Here is a 19,851-nt window from a genome sequence, read left to right on the forward strand (position 1 = left end):
GGGGGCACTGTGGGGAGAGATAGGGCTGAGGAGGCCACAGGGGCCAGATAATGCTTATAGACAACATTGAGGGTCCTTGGTTTCCATGGAGACCATGAAAGACTTATAGGCGGGAGGATGTTGCACTGCTTCCGGGTTTGACAAGATCACTGTGGCTGCTGTATGGAGACTCACTGAAAAGGGCCTAAGGGACCCAGGGACACCTGTAAGGCTGCTCTGGAGAGGGATTTAGGGCTTGCACCTGGAAGGAGATAGAAAGAAATAGAAGATTCCGTTTCGGAGGTAAGATTCTGTTTCAGAGGTAAGATAAATGAGAATTAGCAATGGGTCGATTGAGAGAAGAGAGTAGCTGGTTTGCACAACCAGATGGATGCTGGTTGTTGAGAGGGTGACCACGGAGGGGATGGGTTGGGGGAGCAGTGAGGAGAGCACAGGCTATGAGGTTGTTTGGGGGCATGTAGATTTTAGGGGGCCTTAGAGATGTCCAAGGAGAGATGACAAGTGTGCGGTTGGATACATAGGTTTGGATCTCAGAGAAGGGATGAGGGTTAGAGGTGTACATCTGGGAGCCCCATCTATGGGTAGTAACTGCAGATGTGCTGGTGGCTGTGGAGAATGTGGTTCAGGGAGGAAAAGCACAGTGGAGACAGGAGGGAGCAAGGACCGGGTGAGGAGAGGGGGAGAGTGGAACCCAGGCCAAGTTTCTAAAATATGCAAGAATGGGATAGACCTGCAAATTGCTAGTAAGCATCCAGTCAAGAGTTGGGGGTTTGATATATAAAAGAGAGATAGAATAAGGGATAATTCAAGAGTCCTGAGATCTGAGGAAGGGGTCTGAGCGCAGGCTTTAGGCAAGAAGAGGGTTGCTTCCTTTAACATTCTCGAAGGAGGGAGGCAGAGAAGGGTGAGTCTGTATGTTTGGTGGCACAAAGTTGAGAAACTTCCCTCTGTTGGCTTTGTTTTCTTCTGTGACGTTGTTTGGAGACAAATCCCTCTGCTGGGGATGAGGGAGGAGGGGGTAGTCTTGAGGTGGTGATTGCAGAAGAGGAGACAATAGGTTGACAAGACAAACACTGCACGATGTAATTTGTGTAGAAATTCACAAGCTAGTTCTAAAATTCATATGGGATTAGAAAGGCTCTGGAATATCCCAAACACCTTTGAAACAAACAAACAAACAAACAAACAAACAAAACAACGTTGGAGAACTAAGATCTGGAATATCCCAAACAAGTTGGAAAAAAATAAATGTTGGAGAACTAAGACTACCTGATACCAAGATTTATTATAAAGCTGCAGTGATCAAGACAGTACGATATTGACATAAAGGCAGAGAAATTGATCAATGGCACAAAACAGAAGGTCTAGACGTGGATTCATGACATACATAGATAACCAACATTACTCAAAGGTGTAAAGTCACTTCAATATAGAAAGCATAGCCTTTTCAATGGACAATACTGGAGGAACTGGATATTCACATGCCAGAAAGAAAAGAAAGAAAGAAAGAAAGAAAGAAAGAAAGAAAGAAAGAAAGAAAGAAAGAAGGAAAGAAAGAAAGAAAGAAAGAAAGAAAGAAAGAAAGAAAGAAAGAAAGAAAGAAAGAAAGAAAGAAAGAAAGAAGGAAAGAAAGAAAGAAGGAAAGAGAAAAAGAACTTTGCTTTATACCTTGAACCATATCCGAAAATGAACTCAAAATGGAATATAGACACAAATGAGAAGCCAAAAAACTATAAAACTTCTAGAAGGAAACATAAGCAAAAACATTTTTGTGATGGTGAATAAGGCAAAGATTTCTTAGATAAGAAACGAAAAGCATGATTCATAAAGGAAGCAAATTAATAATAAGGGTCCCATGAAAATTAAGAACTCCTTTTCAGAAGACTGTTAAGGAATTGGAAAGAGAAATCTAGACTGAAAGAAAATATTTGAAAATCATATTTCTGATAAAGGACATTTCCCTGGGACCATCACCTGAGCCAAAATCAAGAGTCAGATGCTCAGGGCGCCTGGGTGGCTTAGTCGGTTAAGTGTCTGACTTTCGCTTAGGTCATGATCTTGCGGTTCGTGGGTTCGAGCCCCGTGTTGGGCTCTGTGCTGACTGCCAGCTCAGAGCCTGGAGCCTGTTTCAGAGTCTGTATCTCCCTCTGTCTCTGACCCTCCCCTGCTCACGTTGTCTCTCTCTCTCCTAGAAATAAATAAGAATATTAAAAAAAAAAAAAAAAGAGTCAGATGCTCAACCAACTGAGCCACCCAGGTGCCCCTCATTTCTTAAACATTTAAATCATTATTAAAATATTGTCAAACGAAAAAGCAAAAACTATATACTATAGCAGGTATAGAGAAGGCCTTCTATGTTCCCATAATCTTTCCTACATACCCTGTCCTGAGTTTGAGTTTTATAATTTCTATACATTTTGTATTTTCCATATTTATGTACTATAAAAATATACACCATTCTGTATATTTTAAAAATTTGTATCAATTGAAATAAATCACCATACATTTGCCTTTTAAAAAAAAGAATATATAAAACATTTTAAATAAAACAATTCAATTTTTAGTTAGGCAAAAGAGCCCACTCAAAGAGTTTCCAGTGACCAAAGCAGGAACAATTTGAGTAGCAAAATAAAAGTAAGATTGAATAATAACCCAAAGTATAAACTAAGTATCCATGAGTCCATACTGAAACAAACAAGCAGTTGAAGAAGAGCACAAATGGTGGAGAAGAGACAAATCTCCCAAGCAGAGAGATTTATGTAGATATCCTGCTACTTTGCCCTCAAGGAAGGAAAACCTAACTCTCACCCCTAAGTGTGGGCTGTGCACAGTGACTTCTTTCCAAAGGGCATATTATAGAAAGGGGGAGAAAGAGCAACTTCACAATGGAGAAACCCAATAAACACCATTGCATGCAGGTGCAAGGCCAACATCATGGGTGATATGCCATGGGGATAGCATGTACCCTTGATATAATGTGATGACAATGGCAGTTTGCCTCTGTGGTCTTCCTCTCTGGAACCCAGAACCCTAGTCTAATCATGAGAAAAACATAAGACAAACCCCAACTAAGGAAATTCTGCAAAATATCTGGCCAATATTCAAATCTGCAAAGGTCATTAAAAACAAGGAGAGTCGGGTGCTTAGGTGGCACAGTTGGTTGAGGGTCTGACTTAGGCTCAGGTCATGATCTCACAGTTTGGTTTGTGTGTTCAAGCCCTACATCGGTCTTGGTGCTGTCAGCGCAGAGCCTGCTTCAGATCCTCTGTCCCTCTCTCTGTCACTCCCTCACTTGTGCTTCTCAAAAATAAACATTAAAAACAAACATAAAACAAGGAGAGTCTGAGAAAGTGTCACGGATAAGAGGAACCTAAAGAGACATCATGGCAGAATGTGATGTGGTCTCCTGAAGGGGGTCCTGGATCAGAAAAAGGACATTAGCTTAAAAAGTAAGGAAACCCAGGGGCCCCTGGGTGGCTTGGTTGGTTGAGCATCTGACTTCGGCTCAGGTCATGATCACACGGTTTGTGAGTTTGAGCCCCGCATTGGGTTCTGTGCTGACAGCTCAGAGCTGGAGCCTATTTCTGATTCTGTGTCTCCCTCTCTCTCTGCCTCTCCCCGACTCATGCTCTGTCTCTCTCTGTCTCAAAAATAAATTAAAAAAAATTTTTTTAAAAAGTAAGGAAATCTGAATATATGGCTTCAATTAATAACTTATTAATATTAATTAATTGTAAACACTACACTATACTATGTACCAAATTTTACATGTACCATAAAATAACATCTAACAGATATGAAACATTATAAAAGGGAATGGGGAATATATGGAAGCTCTCCATACCATTTTCATATTTTTTTCTGTAAATCTAGAACTATTCTTTTTTTAAAAATTTTAAAAATGTTTTTATTTATTTCTGAGAGAAAGAGAGAGAGAGAGAGACAGCGAGAGCAGGGGAGGGCCAGAGAGAGAGGGAGACACAGAATCTGAAACAGGCTCCAGCACAGAGCCCAATGCAGGGCTCAAACCCAGGAACCTGAGATTATGACCTGAGCCGAAGTCGGACGCTCAACTGACTGAGCCACCCAGGCGCCCCTAGAACTATTCTTAAATAGTGGGAAATGACCACCAGAATTGAACACTTCAACAAAGAAGATAAATAGATAGCAAATAAGCACATGGAAAGATGCTGAACATCATTAGTCATTAAGGAAATGCAAATTAAAATCACAATAAAATACCACCATACCACCATTAAAATGGCTACAATGGAAAAGACTGACCATTTCAAGTGTTGGTGTACACACACACACATATGTACATTCACCATACCCCCTTGACATTCCACTCCTAGGTATTTACTCAGGAGAAATGAGAGCATATGTTTGTACAAAGATTCCATGAGTATTCATAGCAGCTTTACTCATGAGAGCCGCAAACTGGATATGACCTAAATATCCATGAATGGGGGAATGGATAAACGAACTGTGGTATCTTCATAAATGGAACGGAATTTAAAAAGGAGTGAACCATTTATACATGCAATAACACAAGGAATCTCAGAATAATTATACTGAGTGAAAGAATGCAGACCATAAAGAGCCCATACTGTAAGTCCATACTGGAAATGTCTACAATGACAGAAAGTGGGGGAAGGAGGGAAGGGTCACAAAGGAGCATGAAGAAACTTTGGGCATGATGGATGATGGTTCACTCTCTTGATTGTGGTGCTGGTTTCTCGTGTGTGTGTGTGTGTGTGTGTGTGTGTGAGAGAGAGAGAGAGAGAGAGAGAGAGAGAGAGAAGTTAAGCTGTGAGAGAAGGAAGGGTGCAAGAGAAGGAAGAAGGCCAAGATGGAAGGAAGGAAGGAATGAAGGAAGGAAGGAAGGAAGGAAGGAAGGGAGGGAGGGAGGGAGGAAAGAAGTCGGTCAGCCTGGCCAGGCATGCCTGGATGCCAGATGGATATTTTGGACACGGCATCCTCTGAGCTCCAACCTCGCTCATCCAACCTCACTCAACGCCCACAGGCACACGTCTGTGTGGGGAATGTGGATTTTCAAGCACTCCGGCAGGCAGTGCCCTTCCCTTTGGCAGAAGGCTCTGCCAGGAGAGGCCAAGGGTGGAGAGGGAAGCTTGCCCAGCAGCAGGAATAATTAGGAGGATTGAGTCTTTAGGAGGGCGGAAAAGGGGGATGCCAGGAGGTGGGTGGAGGCATCTAGGATGACGAGGTGACGCTGCAGGTGTGGCTTGCTGCTGGAGCTGAGCCCCCTCCAGAAACCAGTAGGGCGGAAGGCTGGAGCCGACTCCCATTTTTCTGTTCCCAGATGGCAGGTGGGAATTAAGAGTGTGGCTCTGGGCACCAGCCACCATTTCTCAGGATGTGTCATACCTCCTGCTCGCATCTGGTGCCGAGAGGAAAATCCAGCCCCACCAAACCCAAGAGGACTTAGGGGTGGAGCTGAAGGCCACACTGACAAAGCCATGCAAACAGTGGCAGATCAGAAGAGGAGTCAAAAATAGCTGGTAGCCAGCACGAGACATTTTCTTCCTTATGAGTTGTGTCTGTTCCTACTTGGAGTGATTCCAGGACCTCTGGGAAAGCCCGCCATCCTCCACACACTGCCCTAATTCTTTAGTGGATGCCCGAAATGCTACTATTAGAATTTTGTCCTTGGCTTTGAGACTGCCATTTACAGCATGATGTCCACAGCAGTTAACAGTAAAAGGATGGGGGGAGAGGGAGACAGCTCTGGGTTCCTCCCAGAGGCTCACAGAGGGGCTACTGAGAAATGGGGGAGACCAGAGATGCTTAGCAAGGCACTTTGTAACTCTCCCCAGGGCTTGTCCCGAGACGAAGAGAAAGAAATTCTAGGGGAGAGACAGGCAGCCAGCCTGCAACCTGAAGTGCAGTGGGGTCTCCTGAGGCAGGGAACTGATATCTGCTCTAAAATCTTGGCCCCAGATCAGGGGATTCCCCCAACCCCAGTCCCCAGTACATGCCATCATAGAGGAAAGAGTGAAGGGGCTCCCCAGCTGGTAGTGGGACGGACTCCAGGCCCTTGCCAGCCCCTCCTATTCCCCAGGCTCTGTAGATGAGACCCCATTTCTACCCTTCGGGTGGTCATCCTTTTGGAAACTTGGGGCTCAGTTCTCACATCTGTCACCCATGTCAGTGTGTGGGGGGTATTGTCAGAGAAGAGTCAGGGTCAGGGGGAGTCTGTCCTGCAGAGAGCTGAGAAGAGGTGCCTGTCTCCAAGGTCAGAGGGTCAGTGGGCTGGATTGACTGTGTCTAGGAATAAAATTCTGACGTAGGTCCCAAGATCAGTCTCCTGATACAGAAGAGAAAACCGAGGTGTTGGGAGATGAATTGCCTACTCAAGGTCAGCAGGATTAGTACTGCCAGGAACCAGGATTTAACCCTCTTTACAGATTAGGAACCAGGATTGAGAGGACAAGTGATTTCCCTGAGTTCACACAGCCGGTGGGGTGGGGGCTGAGAATCCTGATCCAGGCCTTCTTGCATCCATAACCCACGTTACCTCCATCCTTCTCTCCTGCTTCTCCTACCCCTTGTGGGGAGAATGGACTCAGGAGAAAGGAAAGAGTCAGGACAAGGGGAGCTTGGGAAAGCAGGAAGCAACTTTGAAGGAAATAAAGACAACACATCCTACCACGTTCGATCCCTTAACCCTCACTTCTAAAACATATATGTTTTAAACTACATACCCAAGAAGTTCACCACAGCATTCCTTACAATAGTCAACATTTGCTAACTCAAAGGAATGATCAAAATTTGCTATACGACTACAGTGAAATATCAAACAATTGCCCAAAAAGACAGTCACAAAGACCATATGACAACATGGGGGGGGATGGGGGACGGGGAAACACTTCCAATACAACATTAGTAAACACTCATTGATCCAGGAATCCCTTTTTCTGGAAATATGTTCTATGGGCACAATAATAAGTATGGGGAAAGCCTTTTTTCTTCCCTTTTATCAAGGATGTTTGCCATGGTCTTCATGGAGTTAGCGTGTGTAATACACGCCACTGGAATCTTCCACACATGAAAGCCCGGAGGATGTACAAGTGTAGGGACCATACTTGCTAAACCAACACAGGGCACAGGCACTTCCCTCTCATTTGTTGATCAATATGTCACTCGGGGTCTTACACAAATGTAATCTAGTCACATCTAGTTCTACATTAACAACATGATTGTCTTTGAAAAGAATAAACTGAAATGACACGAGAATGGAATCCTCCATGAAGATACCAGCTATGTGTTTCCTAAACATGGTTCTTAAATCCAGAAATATGTCTGTACAAAAGCCTATCCACTGACCCAGCAGTTACCCTAAAAAGCACTTTCCCACAGAGATCCCAGTTTCTGGCCACAGCGGCCTGCCCTGAACAACGCAGGCTGCCGGATCCCTGCGCCCATTTCGAGAACTCCTGGGAAAGGCAATCTCCGGTTCACAAAGGGGAGGGAAGGCTCCTCGACTCAGCCCTTCTACTTCCTGTCTTTGCCCCGCCCTTCCTGTCTTTGCCCCGCCCCCAACCCACCCCTTCCTTGGGGCCCACCTGGTACTTACTCAGCCGCCTCAAGTAGGAAACGGCATCTTCGTACCCTCGGTAGTAGTAGTTGTGCAGGATCTGCAAGGACGAGACAGCGGGAGAAACAACTAAGGCTCAGCAATGGAGAGAGCCAACGTCCCTTCACCCAAAGCAGCTACTTTTCATTGCTCTTGAGCTTTTATTTGATGAGCTTTTCAAAATGTACGCATCCAGCATTCCATCCTTCACTCTCTGCTAAGAAGTGGGGAGCAGTTCCTGATCATGTGTCCATAGTGACAGCGCATTAGTGTGTTAAACCATTTACAGCGATCATCAGCTTCCCTTGGGCAGGAGAGAGGGAGATGTTTCTTGTAGAACCAGAGAAGGTGCATTTGGGTCATATGAAGAACAGAGTTTGGAGACTGGGTTCAAACTCCAGTGCTGTCACTTCTTGGCTCACAGCCTTCAGTTTCTTTACCTCTAAAATGAGAATAATAATAATAATAGTAGTAGTATCTACTACAGAGGATGCTGGAGGATTACATGAGATATTGCTCACAAAGCCTATTCATAAGGGGCCAGATAATAAATATTTTGGGCCTGGAAGCCACAGATAGTCTCTGTCTCTTCTTGTTGTTCTTCATGTTCTTATTCTCATTCTTCTTGGTCTTCTCCCTCTCCTCCTCCTCCTCCTCCTTCTCCTCCTCTGCCTCCCCCTCTTCCTCCTCTTCCTCCTCCTTCTCTTCCTCTTCTTGTTTTTCATCTTGTTCTTCTTCCTCCTCTTCTTCATCTCCTTCTGCTCTCTCTTCTTGTTCTTCTTCTCCTTCTTGTTCTTCTTCTTGTTCTCCCCCTCCCTCTCCTCTTCCTCCTCCTCCTCCTCCTCCTCCTCCTTCCTTTTCTCCTTTTCCTTCTCTTCCTTCTTCTTCTACAACCCTCTAAAAATGGAAAGCTTCTTCTGAGCTCACAGGCCAGAACAAAACACAATGCACCCTGAGAATGGAAGTCAAGTACTGATTGTGAGCAGAAAGTCGAGTTCGAGGCTCTGATGGATGCATTTCTTCCATCTTTCTTGAACTGCCTATCTGTGGATTGCTTTTAGGAGAATATTTGACACAGTCTTTACTGATAAATTAGTATAAGGCAGATGCTAGAATTCCTAATGCAACAGTTGGAGGCCAAAGAATCAATCAGATTAATAAAATTCTTGTGTGTCCATAGCCTGACTAAGCATAATAGTGTTTTGCCTATGAGTTTTATAAATAATAATTAGACTGTAAGTCACAAAACTGGCTTAGAGGAGTTATCATTCAAACAACAATTACTGAGAAACTTCTGTAAACAATGCCCTCTGTAGACATAGTGAATGTAGTCAAAGAAATGAGTAAAGCTTGATGCTTGCTTCTAGGATCACACTTCTGTGCTGAAGAAAGACATGCATTTTGTAAGTGATTAAAAAAACATTTTTTAAAAAATAAACTTTATTTTGGGGGCACCTGGCAGGCTCAGTTGGTTAAGCGTCTGACTTGGCTCAGGTCACGATCTCACAGTTCGTGAGTTCGAGCCCCGTATCAGGCTCTGTGATGTAGCACAGAGCCCACTTTGGATCATCTGTCCCTCTCTCTCTCTGCCCCTATCTCGCTCACACTCTCTCTCTCAAAAATAAAGGAAGAGTAAAAAAAAAAATAGACTTTATATTTTTGAGTAGTTTTGGAAATTTAAAAATAAAAACAAAAAACAAGCCACTGGCTGGATTTGGCCCATGGGCCATAGTGGCTGATGCCTACATTGCATGTCAGAGGGGAAGAGTTCAGGTGACATTCTTATCATCAGTTCTGACATCATCTCATTTTATGGGGGAGAAAATTGAGGCTGGAGCACTTAGGGGCCTCATTCAAGGTCACATAGCTGGTTAGGGGCAAGGCCACGATACAGGTTTAGAAGGAAGTATAAGGAGATATAGATGGAGCTGCGTGAGTCCCATTGGCTCCCTGGCCACATCTCCCAGTCCCGCTCCCTTCCAGGTCGGTCCTCTCACCAGCAGGTCTGGCGGGAACAGGGCATGGGTCATCCTGGCGATGTTCTCCAGGGAGAACTGGAAGGAGCAGTTGAACATGCGGAAGTCATGGAAGATGGCAGGGCAGTCCCGGGGGCAGATGTCCTGCTGCCCGCTGAAGGTGGAGATGGTGATGGAATCGGTCCAGAAGGAGCAGGGCTGCATGCCCGTGAAGCCCCCGTCGATGTAGCGCTATGAGGGGCAGGCAGATTGATACATGCTCATCAGGGGTCAGGGGTCCTCTTTCCCACCCAGGGAGTTCACCCAGGAAATGGGTCCCTTGGGACAAACCTTGAGACCCAGGTCCAGGTGGGTGAGTGGTTGTACCCACGGTGGCCCCTGAACGCCCAGCCCAGTGCTCTGTCTCTATGCTGTTTCCCCACAGCCGTCTCAGTGATGCTGAGATGGGGCTCCCAGGCCTCTGTGGGGAGAAGGCCTTCTGAACTCTGGATACAGCAAGAGCAAGTGCTGTCCCATCACACCTCCCCCACCCTGGCTACCCCACCCGAGCCATTCAACTGTTGAGAGCAGGCTTGCGAATGGAGCCTGTTCCCATGGCCTTTTGAGAAGATGAACACATGGTGGGTCTCTGCAGGTCTCTCCAGATTCCCGTGAGTCCAAACTGCCTCCCTCTTTTGAGGTCAGGTCCCCTCAGCACCCCTGATCATGGCCTAGCCACCAGCCACCCCACGTTCCTTCCCTCCTGGTGCTTCTGTTTCCTCAGCTATGAACAAAGGACCACAGATACTGAGACTCTAACTCTCTGCGGTGCCTGAGAAGTACCCAACTGACATGTAATATGTGCTCCATCTATTAGCTGAATCCTGGATCTCATTTTCTTCGCATATAACATGAGAAGGGGGCACAGGTTAGATCCTTCTCCTCAGAGTGTGGTGCCTGGACCAGCAGCCCTGGCATCCGCTGAAGCTGGTTAGAGGGGCAGAGTCTCTGGCCCCAGGCCTAGTGGATCAGATTGTACATTATTTTACAAGACCTCCCTGGGTGATTCATATGCACTAGCCTAGATGACTTTAAAGGTCCACCTCATTCCCGGTTCCGGGTACCAATGTCACAGGGTCTGTATCCTACACTCTCTGTCAAGTATGAGAAAATCCAGCAAGCCTATGGAGTTTTGACTAGCCAGGCTCAGAAATGAGTTGGTGGGTCTAGAGTCAAGCCCACTATATGGAGGGGAATCTCATCTGAAAGTCCCAGAAACCCATCTACACTGCGGATTCTAAGTAGAAAAATCCAAGAATCTTTCCAACTCTTGGTCTTCCCATTGGATTGTGAGACCACCCCCTACTCTCCCAGATGGGGGCCGCACCCCGGGGCCTGGCTTGCCCCCTCCTACTGCAAACACTCACCACGCCCCGGTAAGTTGGAGGAATGAGGCCGCAGTACACGGGGACGAAGCAGCTGCAGTAAAGTGCCTGTGGGAAGAGAAGGAGCTGAGATACCCTGGTGGCTGGGTGGTGAGGGCTCACCGGCAGGCCTCTGGGCCACCAGCGTCCTGGCCTTTCCTGGCCCTGGGGAGCAGAGTGCCCAGTTCAATTCCTGGCCTGGCCCTAACTAGCTGGGTGCTTGTTAGCCTCCTAGGTAGTCTGGGCCTGATATGCCAGCTTTAAAGAGAGGGTACTGCCTCAGTGACCCCCAGGGTCCCTCCTAGCACCATATCTCCATGAATCCAATGGAACTCAATAATCATTCATGTATATGTGGCCAGGGCCAGGCTCTGAGAGCAAAGGAGGGTGAGATGCCCGCCCTTGGGAATGCTCAACGAGGGAGAGTAAGCATGTCATTTACTAATGACAGCACATGGTGTGACAGGCGCTGTAATGGAGATGAGCAAGGGCATGTGGCCCCTACGGAGGAGTATCCAGCCCAGGGGAGTGTGGTGCAGGTTGGTGATGAAGGAAAGTTCCCAGGCAGAGTGGCTAGAGTCTTGTCAAGAAGGTGAAGTGAGCTGGGAAAGAGGGAAGGGCATCCCGGGCAGAGGGCGTTGCAGGTGCAAAGGCACAGAGGCCTGTTTTGTGTGGTTTGCTCTGGTTGGCATGAGTAAGAGCAGAGCCGATAGAAGGAGGCTAGGAGAGAAACATTTTGAAGAGCTGAGTGTTAATAAATCCAGGGGGACACGAGGTAGGTAGAGGAGGTGTCCATGCCCATTGCCTGTTCGTTCTCTCACCCAGAGGATCATGGCCATGCCAGCGTGGGGCTGTGAGGATGGCTGGCAAGGGCCTTGTATTCCAAGAGGAGAGGAGAGGAGAGGGGGGCGGAGATATGGGATGGAGGGTCATGCCACTTAACCCTTTTGTCCTGAAAATTGGGAATATCCACAGCGCTTTCCAACATAATAATTCATAACTAAAATTTATATTGATGAGCCTAGGACAGTGCACAGAGTGCCCTTTCCTAAGTGACAACCTATGTGGTGATAATTCAATCCTTTTATCAAGGGCCATTGGAAGATGGGACAGAATGGGGGACTGTCTCCCCAAACTGGGACCTGCTCCCTCGTCCAGCCCCCACACCCCGGGCCCCGCCCCTTGCCTCAATGAGCTCCTCCTTGGATGTGTACTCTGACACCACGACACTCTCTCCATCTGTGAACCGAGTGAGGGACACATGGAGCTTTCCTGTGGCCGCTTTGTAGGAGTCCTCAGGCAGGACCTTGTACAGAAACTGCCTCATCATCTGCACCATCTTGCAGGATGGGGACAGGGGTCCCAGGAAGGATTTCTTCACCTCGGCCACACCTACATTGAGGACTCTGAGGTACTCATCTGTGGAGGAAGCAGAGGGGGACCGGCGGTCAGCAGCTCATGGGTAAGAGAGGTCACCGGCAATTAATGCCACCTCACTGTGTCTCCGACAGGGGGGAAACTCTAGAATCCGGAAGCAGGGCTGGCCTCCGGAGTCGGCTTGTCGCTCTGCACACGAGGAAAACGAGGCACATGGAAGAATTAAGTCACTGGCTCCAGAGAGTCCCCAGGCTAGTCAATGGCAGAGCCAGACCCAGGCATCCTGAGCCATTTCATATCGAGGACAAGGGACCACGTTTCTACCCCACACTATTTTCTCCAGCTTCCTGTCACCACATCTGGAAATCTACCACCAGACTACATTCTTCTGGGCTCGTATGGGCTTTTTGCCCTGTGTGAGATTCCTCTTGAAACACTGATACAGTGCAAACCCTTCACCGAGTGACACCCTCTGACACTTGCTTCATGCCCCCTAAACTTGTGGGCAGGGAAGGGGCGTCGGCCTTGAGGCAGGTGAATTACAAGGAGGGGCCAACTTAGTCTTGAAACAATTGCATCATCTTCCCTTTATAGCCCCTGGTACAGGCCTGAGAGAGGGAAGGCCGTGAGCACAAGCTATGCCAGGCCAGGCTGTAGGCACCTCTGGGATGGGGAGAAGACCCTTCTCCCTCTTTCTTAGAGGAACACAGCCAGGTCACATACAGGCCTGCACGTGCCAGAAGGGGCTTGGAGGGCAGACGTATTGTTGAGGGAATTGCAGAGGAAGGTGTAACCTGTCCCCAGAATTCCCCTGGGGAAGTTAGGGTTGTAATTACAAAAAGAAACGGTTATCTTGCCGGATTCTCACAGCAACACCATAAGGTAGGTATTTCCATCCTCATTTTACTGATCAGAAGACTGAGGCTCAGAGACATACTATAACTGACCCAAGGTCAGATCCCTGGCGAGTGAACAAAGTGGGATTTTAACCTGGAGTGTGTGACCCTCGAACCCATAGTGCTTCCACTACACTAAGCCACAAGCTTCTAGAACCAGGCCTGTACCTACTACTTTGCCAGTTGCTGTTAATTTCTACCCCGTGCAAGCCCTCTGGGAAAATCAGAAGCAGAAATAGCTCTGAAAAGGACTGCTGACTTCTTAAAACAAACATTTAACTGGAAAACATCCTATGCAGAAGAACTTTCTTACAAGTAGTGTCACGTAGCATTTGGGAAGTTGGGCGGTCGTGAGCTCTCCTGCCGCTGGAGGTAATCAAGCAGAGGTGGGGCAAGTACCTCAGTCAGAGACCTTATCAAAGAGATTCCTGCATGAGTGCTAACACTCCTTCCAACATGGAGATTCTGAGATTCTCATGGGTGCCTGGCAATATATCTGGGGAGTTATCACGGTAGGTATTATTTTCCTACTTATAAATAGAGCAGCTAAGGCACAGAGAGGTTAAGTGATTTGCCCAAAGTTACACATAGCAATTTAGAGACAAACCAAAGCTCGGGACTCTCTCCTCCTTCATGTTTTACAGTTGAGATTATTCCCCATTAATCCCGGAGGTGGATAGGGTAAAGAGATTTAGCATCATTTTACAGATGTAGAAACTGAGGCAGAGAGAAGCTAAGCGCCTTGTCTGAGATCAGAGAGCCAGGCAATGTTTGCCCCCACTCTAAACCCCACCTTCTTTCCCTGGGTGTTGGGCTGATCCCAGAGGCTGAGCAAGCTTGGGTTGCCATGGCGACAGCCTTTTTTTTTTTTTTCTTTCCCCACTGACATCCAGAATCACAGCTGCCTGTGTGTAGTAGGGATTGACCCGAGCAACAGAGCATCTTAGCTGTCACCCTCTTACAGGAGAGGGTGCTCCTGAGAGATGGGAAGGCCCAGTGGTTTGGGTACGGTTAGCTTTGCCGTGTGCCAACTTGTACCAGCAGTTTCCCCTCGAGGGAGGGCGATGACGGACTCACCAGTAGTTACCAAGCAACTGCTCATTTGGACGCCAAGGGGCTAGGTCACAGGGTCACAGAGTTCTCGCCCACAAGACCGGTCAGGATGGGGAGGCAAACCAGGGTGGGGACATGCTGTTTTAATGAGCAGCTTGAGTGGCCTTACATGGGTTGGTGCCTTCCCCACAAGGCCTCTGAGCCGGGGGCACCTGGTTCAGGACTCTGGGCAAGAGATGCTTACTAGGACTGCTGGAAGAACATGTGCTCCCATTGCACAAAAAACGCACGTTCCTTGTGGAAAAAAAATAATTTCGGAACATGCAGGTCAGCAAAAAGAAAAAAATTAAAGGGTTTAGGGATCCCTCCAACCAGAGATTAACATCTAGCTTATGTCCTCCTCGACGATATATTTCATATGTATTCTACTTATAAGAATACTTAGATGGAGTCATACTATACACACTGTTTTGTAATTGATTGGGTTGTGGGGTTTTTTTAACCTAATAAATCATGTCTTTCCACATCGGTAAGTACCTATTTATAACCCAATTTACAGCAGCGTGGAAAGCTATTGTAAGGTTGTACCATTATTTACTGAGCAGGTCCCCAGTAGGGGGGCGGTTATTTATTTTGTTTCTTTGCTTTTTCTAAACAATGTTGCAGTAAAGAATCTCGTGCTAATTGTGCGCGTGAGCTGGCGCCTGTGTGTGTGTGCGTGTGTATGTGTGTGTGCCCCTATGTCTTGTCCTTAATTATTTTCCTTAGGATAAATTCCTAGAGGTGGGGATGCTAGGTCAAAGGCATGCATATTTCATCTTGTAATGCTTATTTGAATCATAGCATTTGTGTATTATTCATTTACAGTTTACTCTCAGCTCTTCACCAGTGGTGATGGGTGACAGGGCCAAAGCAGTGGCCAGATAATAGAAGTAATATAGACCTCTCCTACATGCTTACATCTGAAAATGGTGCTGTCTAGAAATTAGCAGTGCTCTAGCCAGAATCATGTAGCCGGGGAGTGAGGGGGCAAGAGATGGTCTGATTTCTCTCCCTCCGGTGCCCAGTTTAATATTCTTTCTTGCTGCACGGAGGGACCGTACAGCAAAGGATGCCTTTACCTCTGCCTCTCCTTGCTCCTTTTCAGGGCTCTCTGTGTGTCTCTCTGTCATCAAAGTCTCTGACCATCCCTTTCTCTGTCTCTCTTTGTCTCTCTCTCTCTCCCTTCTTTCTCTCTCTTTTCTCAGCCGAGGAAGAAGCAACTAATCTTCTGGTGAAACAAGTCTCTGTTGGTAGAGAGTCAAGTGTTAAGCATAGCAATTGCTGGGTGCTGGGAGGAGGGATAAATTTAGCTTGCTTCTTTATCTCTGTGCTTTCCAGCACCTTCTCCCATTTAACGGCCTCCTTCCAAGCTGCAGGCTGCTGGACTCGGAGACACAGTATCCTACATTGACCACAGCAAGATGGGACTTAAAAGCAGCACCACGGGAAACTCAAGGTTGGCTCTCCCACCCCCAACCCACATTTGCCACATTCATTTCTGCTTCCTCCCACCTCCTTTCACACCTTTTATTATCTAAGTGCAGTCTGTCTCCCAAGCCAAGAAGAAGATTCTTTGGGGGAAGATCCTTATGGTCCTCGCCTCGCTAAGGCCTGTGGAAGTCCCTTCAGAAACCTTTGCTAGAAGCTGGAAACTCCTCAAGGACAAGGACATACTCACCTTTGCCCACCAAACCTTCCATGACACTTGATGGGTGTTCAATGTTTATTCAGTATGTGAACAAAGACACATAAAAACCTGTCAGGGAGGAAGAGCAGGTGATGCAGATACTCCCAGGGAAGAGCTAACTTGACTTAATTACGTACTAAAAGCCTGAAGGCAAGGTCATCCCAGATAGATGTATGGTTCAATGGTATTGATAACCATGGCCAATTGACCAAATTTTATGTGTCTGTCGTGCCACGAATTTCAATAGAAAAATAAAGAAATAAGATCCTGAGACTAGGAGGTTTTGAAGGGCATTTGAAACCCACTCCAGGTCTCAGCCACTCAGAGAGTCTTTTTACTCTTTTCCAGGACCAGATCCATGTCCTGGAAAGAGCTCAGGCTTTGGAGCCAGGGAGGTGGGATTAAAATCCCAGCTTTGCCACATACTATCTGGGCCATCACTGGCAAGTCAGATAACTTCTTCCAGCCTCCGTTTTACAATCTGTAAAATGGGAATAATAATACCTTGCTGGGTTGTTATGAGGCAGATGGTTTTTTAAGTGCCTGCCCATAGTAAGTGCTCACTATCAGTTATGCCAAGAATTCTCCTTGTGACCACAGAGAAGTCTTCCTGATGTTTCTGGCTTTCAGCTTTCTCATTTGAACAGGGGACAATGATCCCTGCCCTGCATCTTTATCGAGGTGTGCTCGGGCTCACTTTTGGATGCAAAGGAGCAAAGTAAAAGCACTGTGGAGATGAGAGTGTGCCTCTGTTTCACAGTGCAGTAAGGTGCTAGGTCAGCTGTAATGTAGTACTGTTGAAATTAGCACTCTCTCCTTCTGTCAACTTGGGGGGCTCTCCAGACTTAGTAGGGAAAAGGGGCAGAGCTCAGAAATATCACTGAAGAAGAAGGAAAGGAATTAGATGTATGTTTATCTTATTTATTTGCTTAAATGTCTAATGTTTTCCCACCCCCACCCAGATCCCCTGCTTTGTGAGAGCAAGGATGGTCTCTATCTTGTTTATCCATCTGTCCCTAGCGCCTGATACGGTACCCGGAACAGGGTAGGCCCTTAATAAACATGATTGCATGCATGGACAATGAATAGATGAATGAACCTCAGGAATCAGAGGACACTGAGGTCCAGAGAGAGAAGCAGCTTATTCGAGGTGACCTGAGAATAGAACACGCTTCTCTTCCCCTCCTCCACACGGCCTCTTGCGAAGTGAAAAATCCTAGGAAGATGGGCACGTGGCGGCTGACAACTTAAACTGCTGGGGAATCTCCTTCACAGGGTGCCCATATGGGGTCTGCAGCGCGGGATGGATCTGTGGTGGAGGATGGGACGGCGCGGAGGCCCCCAGTCTCCCGCGGACTGGTAGCCTAGCAACAACCTCCGGCTCAGCCAATCACCGCCGGGCGCGCCCCCCTGCCTCCCCACCCCCGCAGCCCCCCCTCCCTGCCTCTGGCCAAGCTCCCCAGCAGCGGGCCTGGTAAGCAGGGGGGAAGCAGGCAGCACAGCAGCCCCAGGGGAGGTGGCTGCGAGCAGAGCTGCGTTCCCAGGAAAAGCCCTGCAATTCTCAGAGTCCCTGTGTGGAGCACCTGGGAGGGTGCTGCTCCTACCTGGTCCCTAATTGTAGGCTGAATTATAGGCTGCGTATCCCTGTGGGTGTATCTGGACTGCGCGACTGCACTATAATAATAAAAATTCCTATTATCTTAACAACAGTCATTTACCCATTCACACTTACGGTCTCAGTCTTTCTTCACAGTGACAGCGGGCCCCTGAGGGGTAGTGACCCTGGATTTATTCACCATTTGATATTTATTCACCATTTCCATACCCCACATGGCAGGGGCATTGATTGAAAAACAATTTGGCTTGAAGCGGCAGCGTGGCCACTGGAAAATCCAGAGAGACCTTCTGGGGGCAGCGATTTTTCAGGGAGCCTTTGTTCACAAGAAACCTGAAGCGGAAATCCAATATATGCAACAGTTAAAAGCAGGGCTGTTCTAAGTGGAAGCCAAGTGGGATCTCAGACCTGCCCGATCGCCCCATCCCACCCTAGGAAGGAGGCTGCTAAAAGCCACGGAAGATTCTAGGAGCCTAGGTCAAAATACTACACCAGACTAAATCCTCTTATTTTACAAATTAGAAATGAAGCCCAGGATAAAGATGAAATTCGATAAATATGGCTGGATGGCTGGATGGATGGGGACATGAATAAAAGATGGTTATCCCATGGGCCACACAGTCTATGTTAACAGAAACTGGAACTAGAATGTGTGAGAAAATTCACATTTTTCTACTCTGTTCTGAATGCATTACAGGCTTTCGCCAAAGGCAAAACCACTCTGACCTAGTAAGCACTTAAAAAAACAAAACCTCAAAGCCGACACTCTTCTACGGATAATAACAATCTGTCACACAGACGTTTTTCTAGCCCGAAGAGTTTACCAAAGAATTGGCTTTAAAAGTTCATATCGGCTTCTGTCAGGTTGCCATGGAGACAGCAGTGCCTCCCAGTGGTTCACCTCCTGGGTTCCCATCAAGGTGCCCATAGGGTGCTTTTCAGGACCGGGGCCTCACCCTGCCCCACCGTGTGCCTCTTTCCCGGAATTCAGGCACAATCTCCCCAACTTGCCACTGAAGGATCTAGTGACCACTTGGAGATAAAACAGGCAGAAGGGGAATGTATCTAGAAGGTTCTCCGGAACCTCAGAATGTTCTCAAGGTCATTGCCTCTGCACTTTTCTCTGGGTTTTCTGTGGTGGACCCAGAAGCCTCTTCGGGATCTTGCTCCAAGATAGAAACCAATATTTTCCCCTTTTCAGGTTGTGGCCCATCCTACCCTACAGACTCTCCTTGAGGGGACCCTAGGATAGTGCAAGAGCTGAGAATTAGTCCCTCTAGTCTTTAAAAAATTTTTTAAAAATGTTTTATTTATTTTTTGAGAGAGACAGTGTGAGCAGGGGAGGGAGAAAGAGAGAGGGAGAGACAGAATCTGAAGACAGGCTCCAGGCTCCAAGCTGTCAGTACAGAGCCCAACATGAGCTCGAACCCACGAGCCGCGAGATCATGACCTGAGCTGAAGTCGGGAGGCTCAACCGACTGAGCCACCGAGGCGCCCCAGTCAGCTTCTAGTCTTAAGCGTTGTTTTTGTTTTATTTTGTATTTTGTTTTTTTGTTTGTTTCGTTTTCTGTGTGTATGGAGAGAGGTGGGGTCAAGACACTTCCAAGTCATGTCTGCTAAATAGCAAAAAGGCCGTCTCTGAATATTTCCTCATTCAAGATATGTTCAAATTAGGGTGCGACTACAGAGGAACACCCATGTCTCCCTCTCTCCAAACCATGGGAAGGAGAGGTCATCTCCGCTCACAGGAGACATCCTCTGCCCCCGCTGTCCCAGATGTCGGATGGTCGGGTCTTTACCTACTGCTCTGTCCATCCATGTCATGGGAGTCTTTTTTTTGACGCTCTCTAAACACATTTTTATTTTTATTAAGTGGCTCATTTACGGCCCTTACCACATTTGCTACCACTTTCTGGAATCTCCTTGGTGCTGAGTGCTGTGCTGGGCTCTGAGGCCTCAGTGTCTCATTTAATCTTCACGGCACACCTTGAGGTAGGTTCTAGGGTTATCTCTTTACCGGTGAGGAAACAGAGGCTCCCCAGTAACTTGCTGCAGGGCCAGGCCCCCCGGAGCTTCCTCACGTTCTTTCCACCGCAGCTGGCTGCTTCCACAAGGGCTTCGTCTCTCAGAGCCTCTGTTTCCCACTGTGGGGCAAGGGGGCGCTTCCACAAAGGCTCTTGGGACCTGCCTTTCCTAGGACTTAGC

At 47.3% G+C, this 19,851-nt stretch overlaps 1 protein-coding gene across 1 annotated transcript in view; it reads right to left on the minus strand.

Moving 5' to 3' along the window:
* The window catches only part of PNPLA1 (patatin like phospholipase domain containing 1), a 42,502-nt gene that overhangs the window by 5,838 nt on the left and 16,813 nt on the right, over positions 1-19,851 (minus strand). Inside the window, exons 2-5 of the mRNA XM_039235314.1 lie at positions 12,163-12,395; positions 10,980-11,045; positions 9,595-9,804; positions 7,598-7,658 (exon numbers count right to left, since the gene is read on the minus strand). Coding sequence (XP_039091245.1) covers positions 7,598-7,658; positions 9,595-9,804; positions 10,980-11,045; positions 12,163-12,395 — 570 coding nt within the window. The remainder of the gene's footprint in view (positions 1-7,597; positions 7,659-9,594; positions 9,805-10,979; positions 11,046-12,162; positions 12,396-19,851) is intronic.

This window comes from Hyaena hyaena, unplaced genomic scaffold, assembly GCF_003009895.1.
Source record: "Hyaena hyaena isolate Hyena2069 unplaced genomic scaffold, ASM300989v1 scaffold_96, whole genome shotgun sequence".
Taxonomy (NCBI): domain Eukaryota; kingdom Metazoa; phylum Chordata; class Mammalia; order Carnivora; family Hyaenidae; genus Hyaena; species Hyaena hyaena.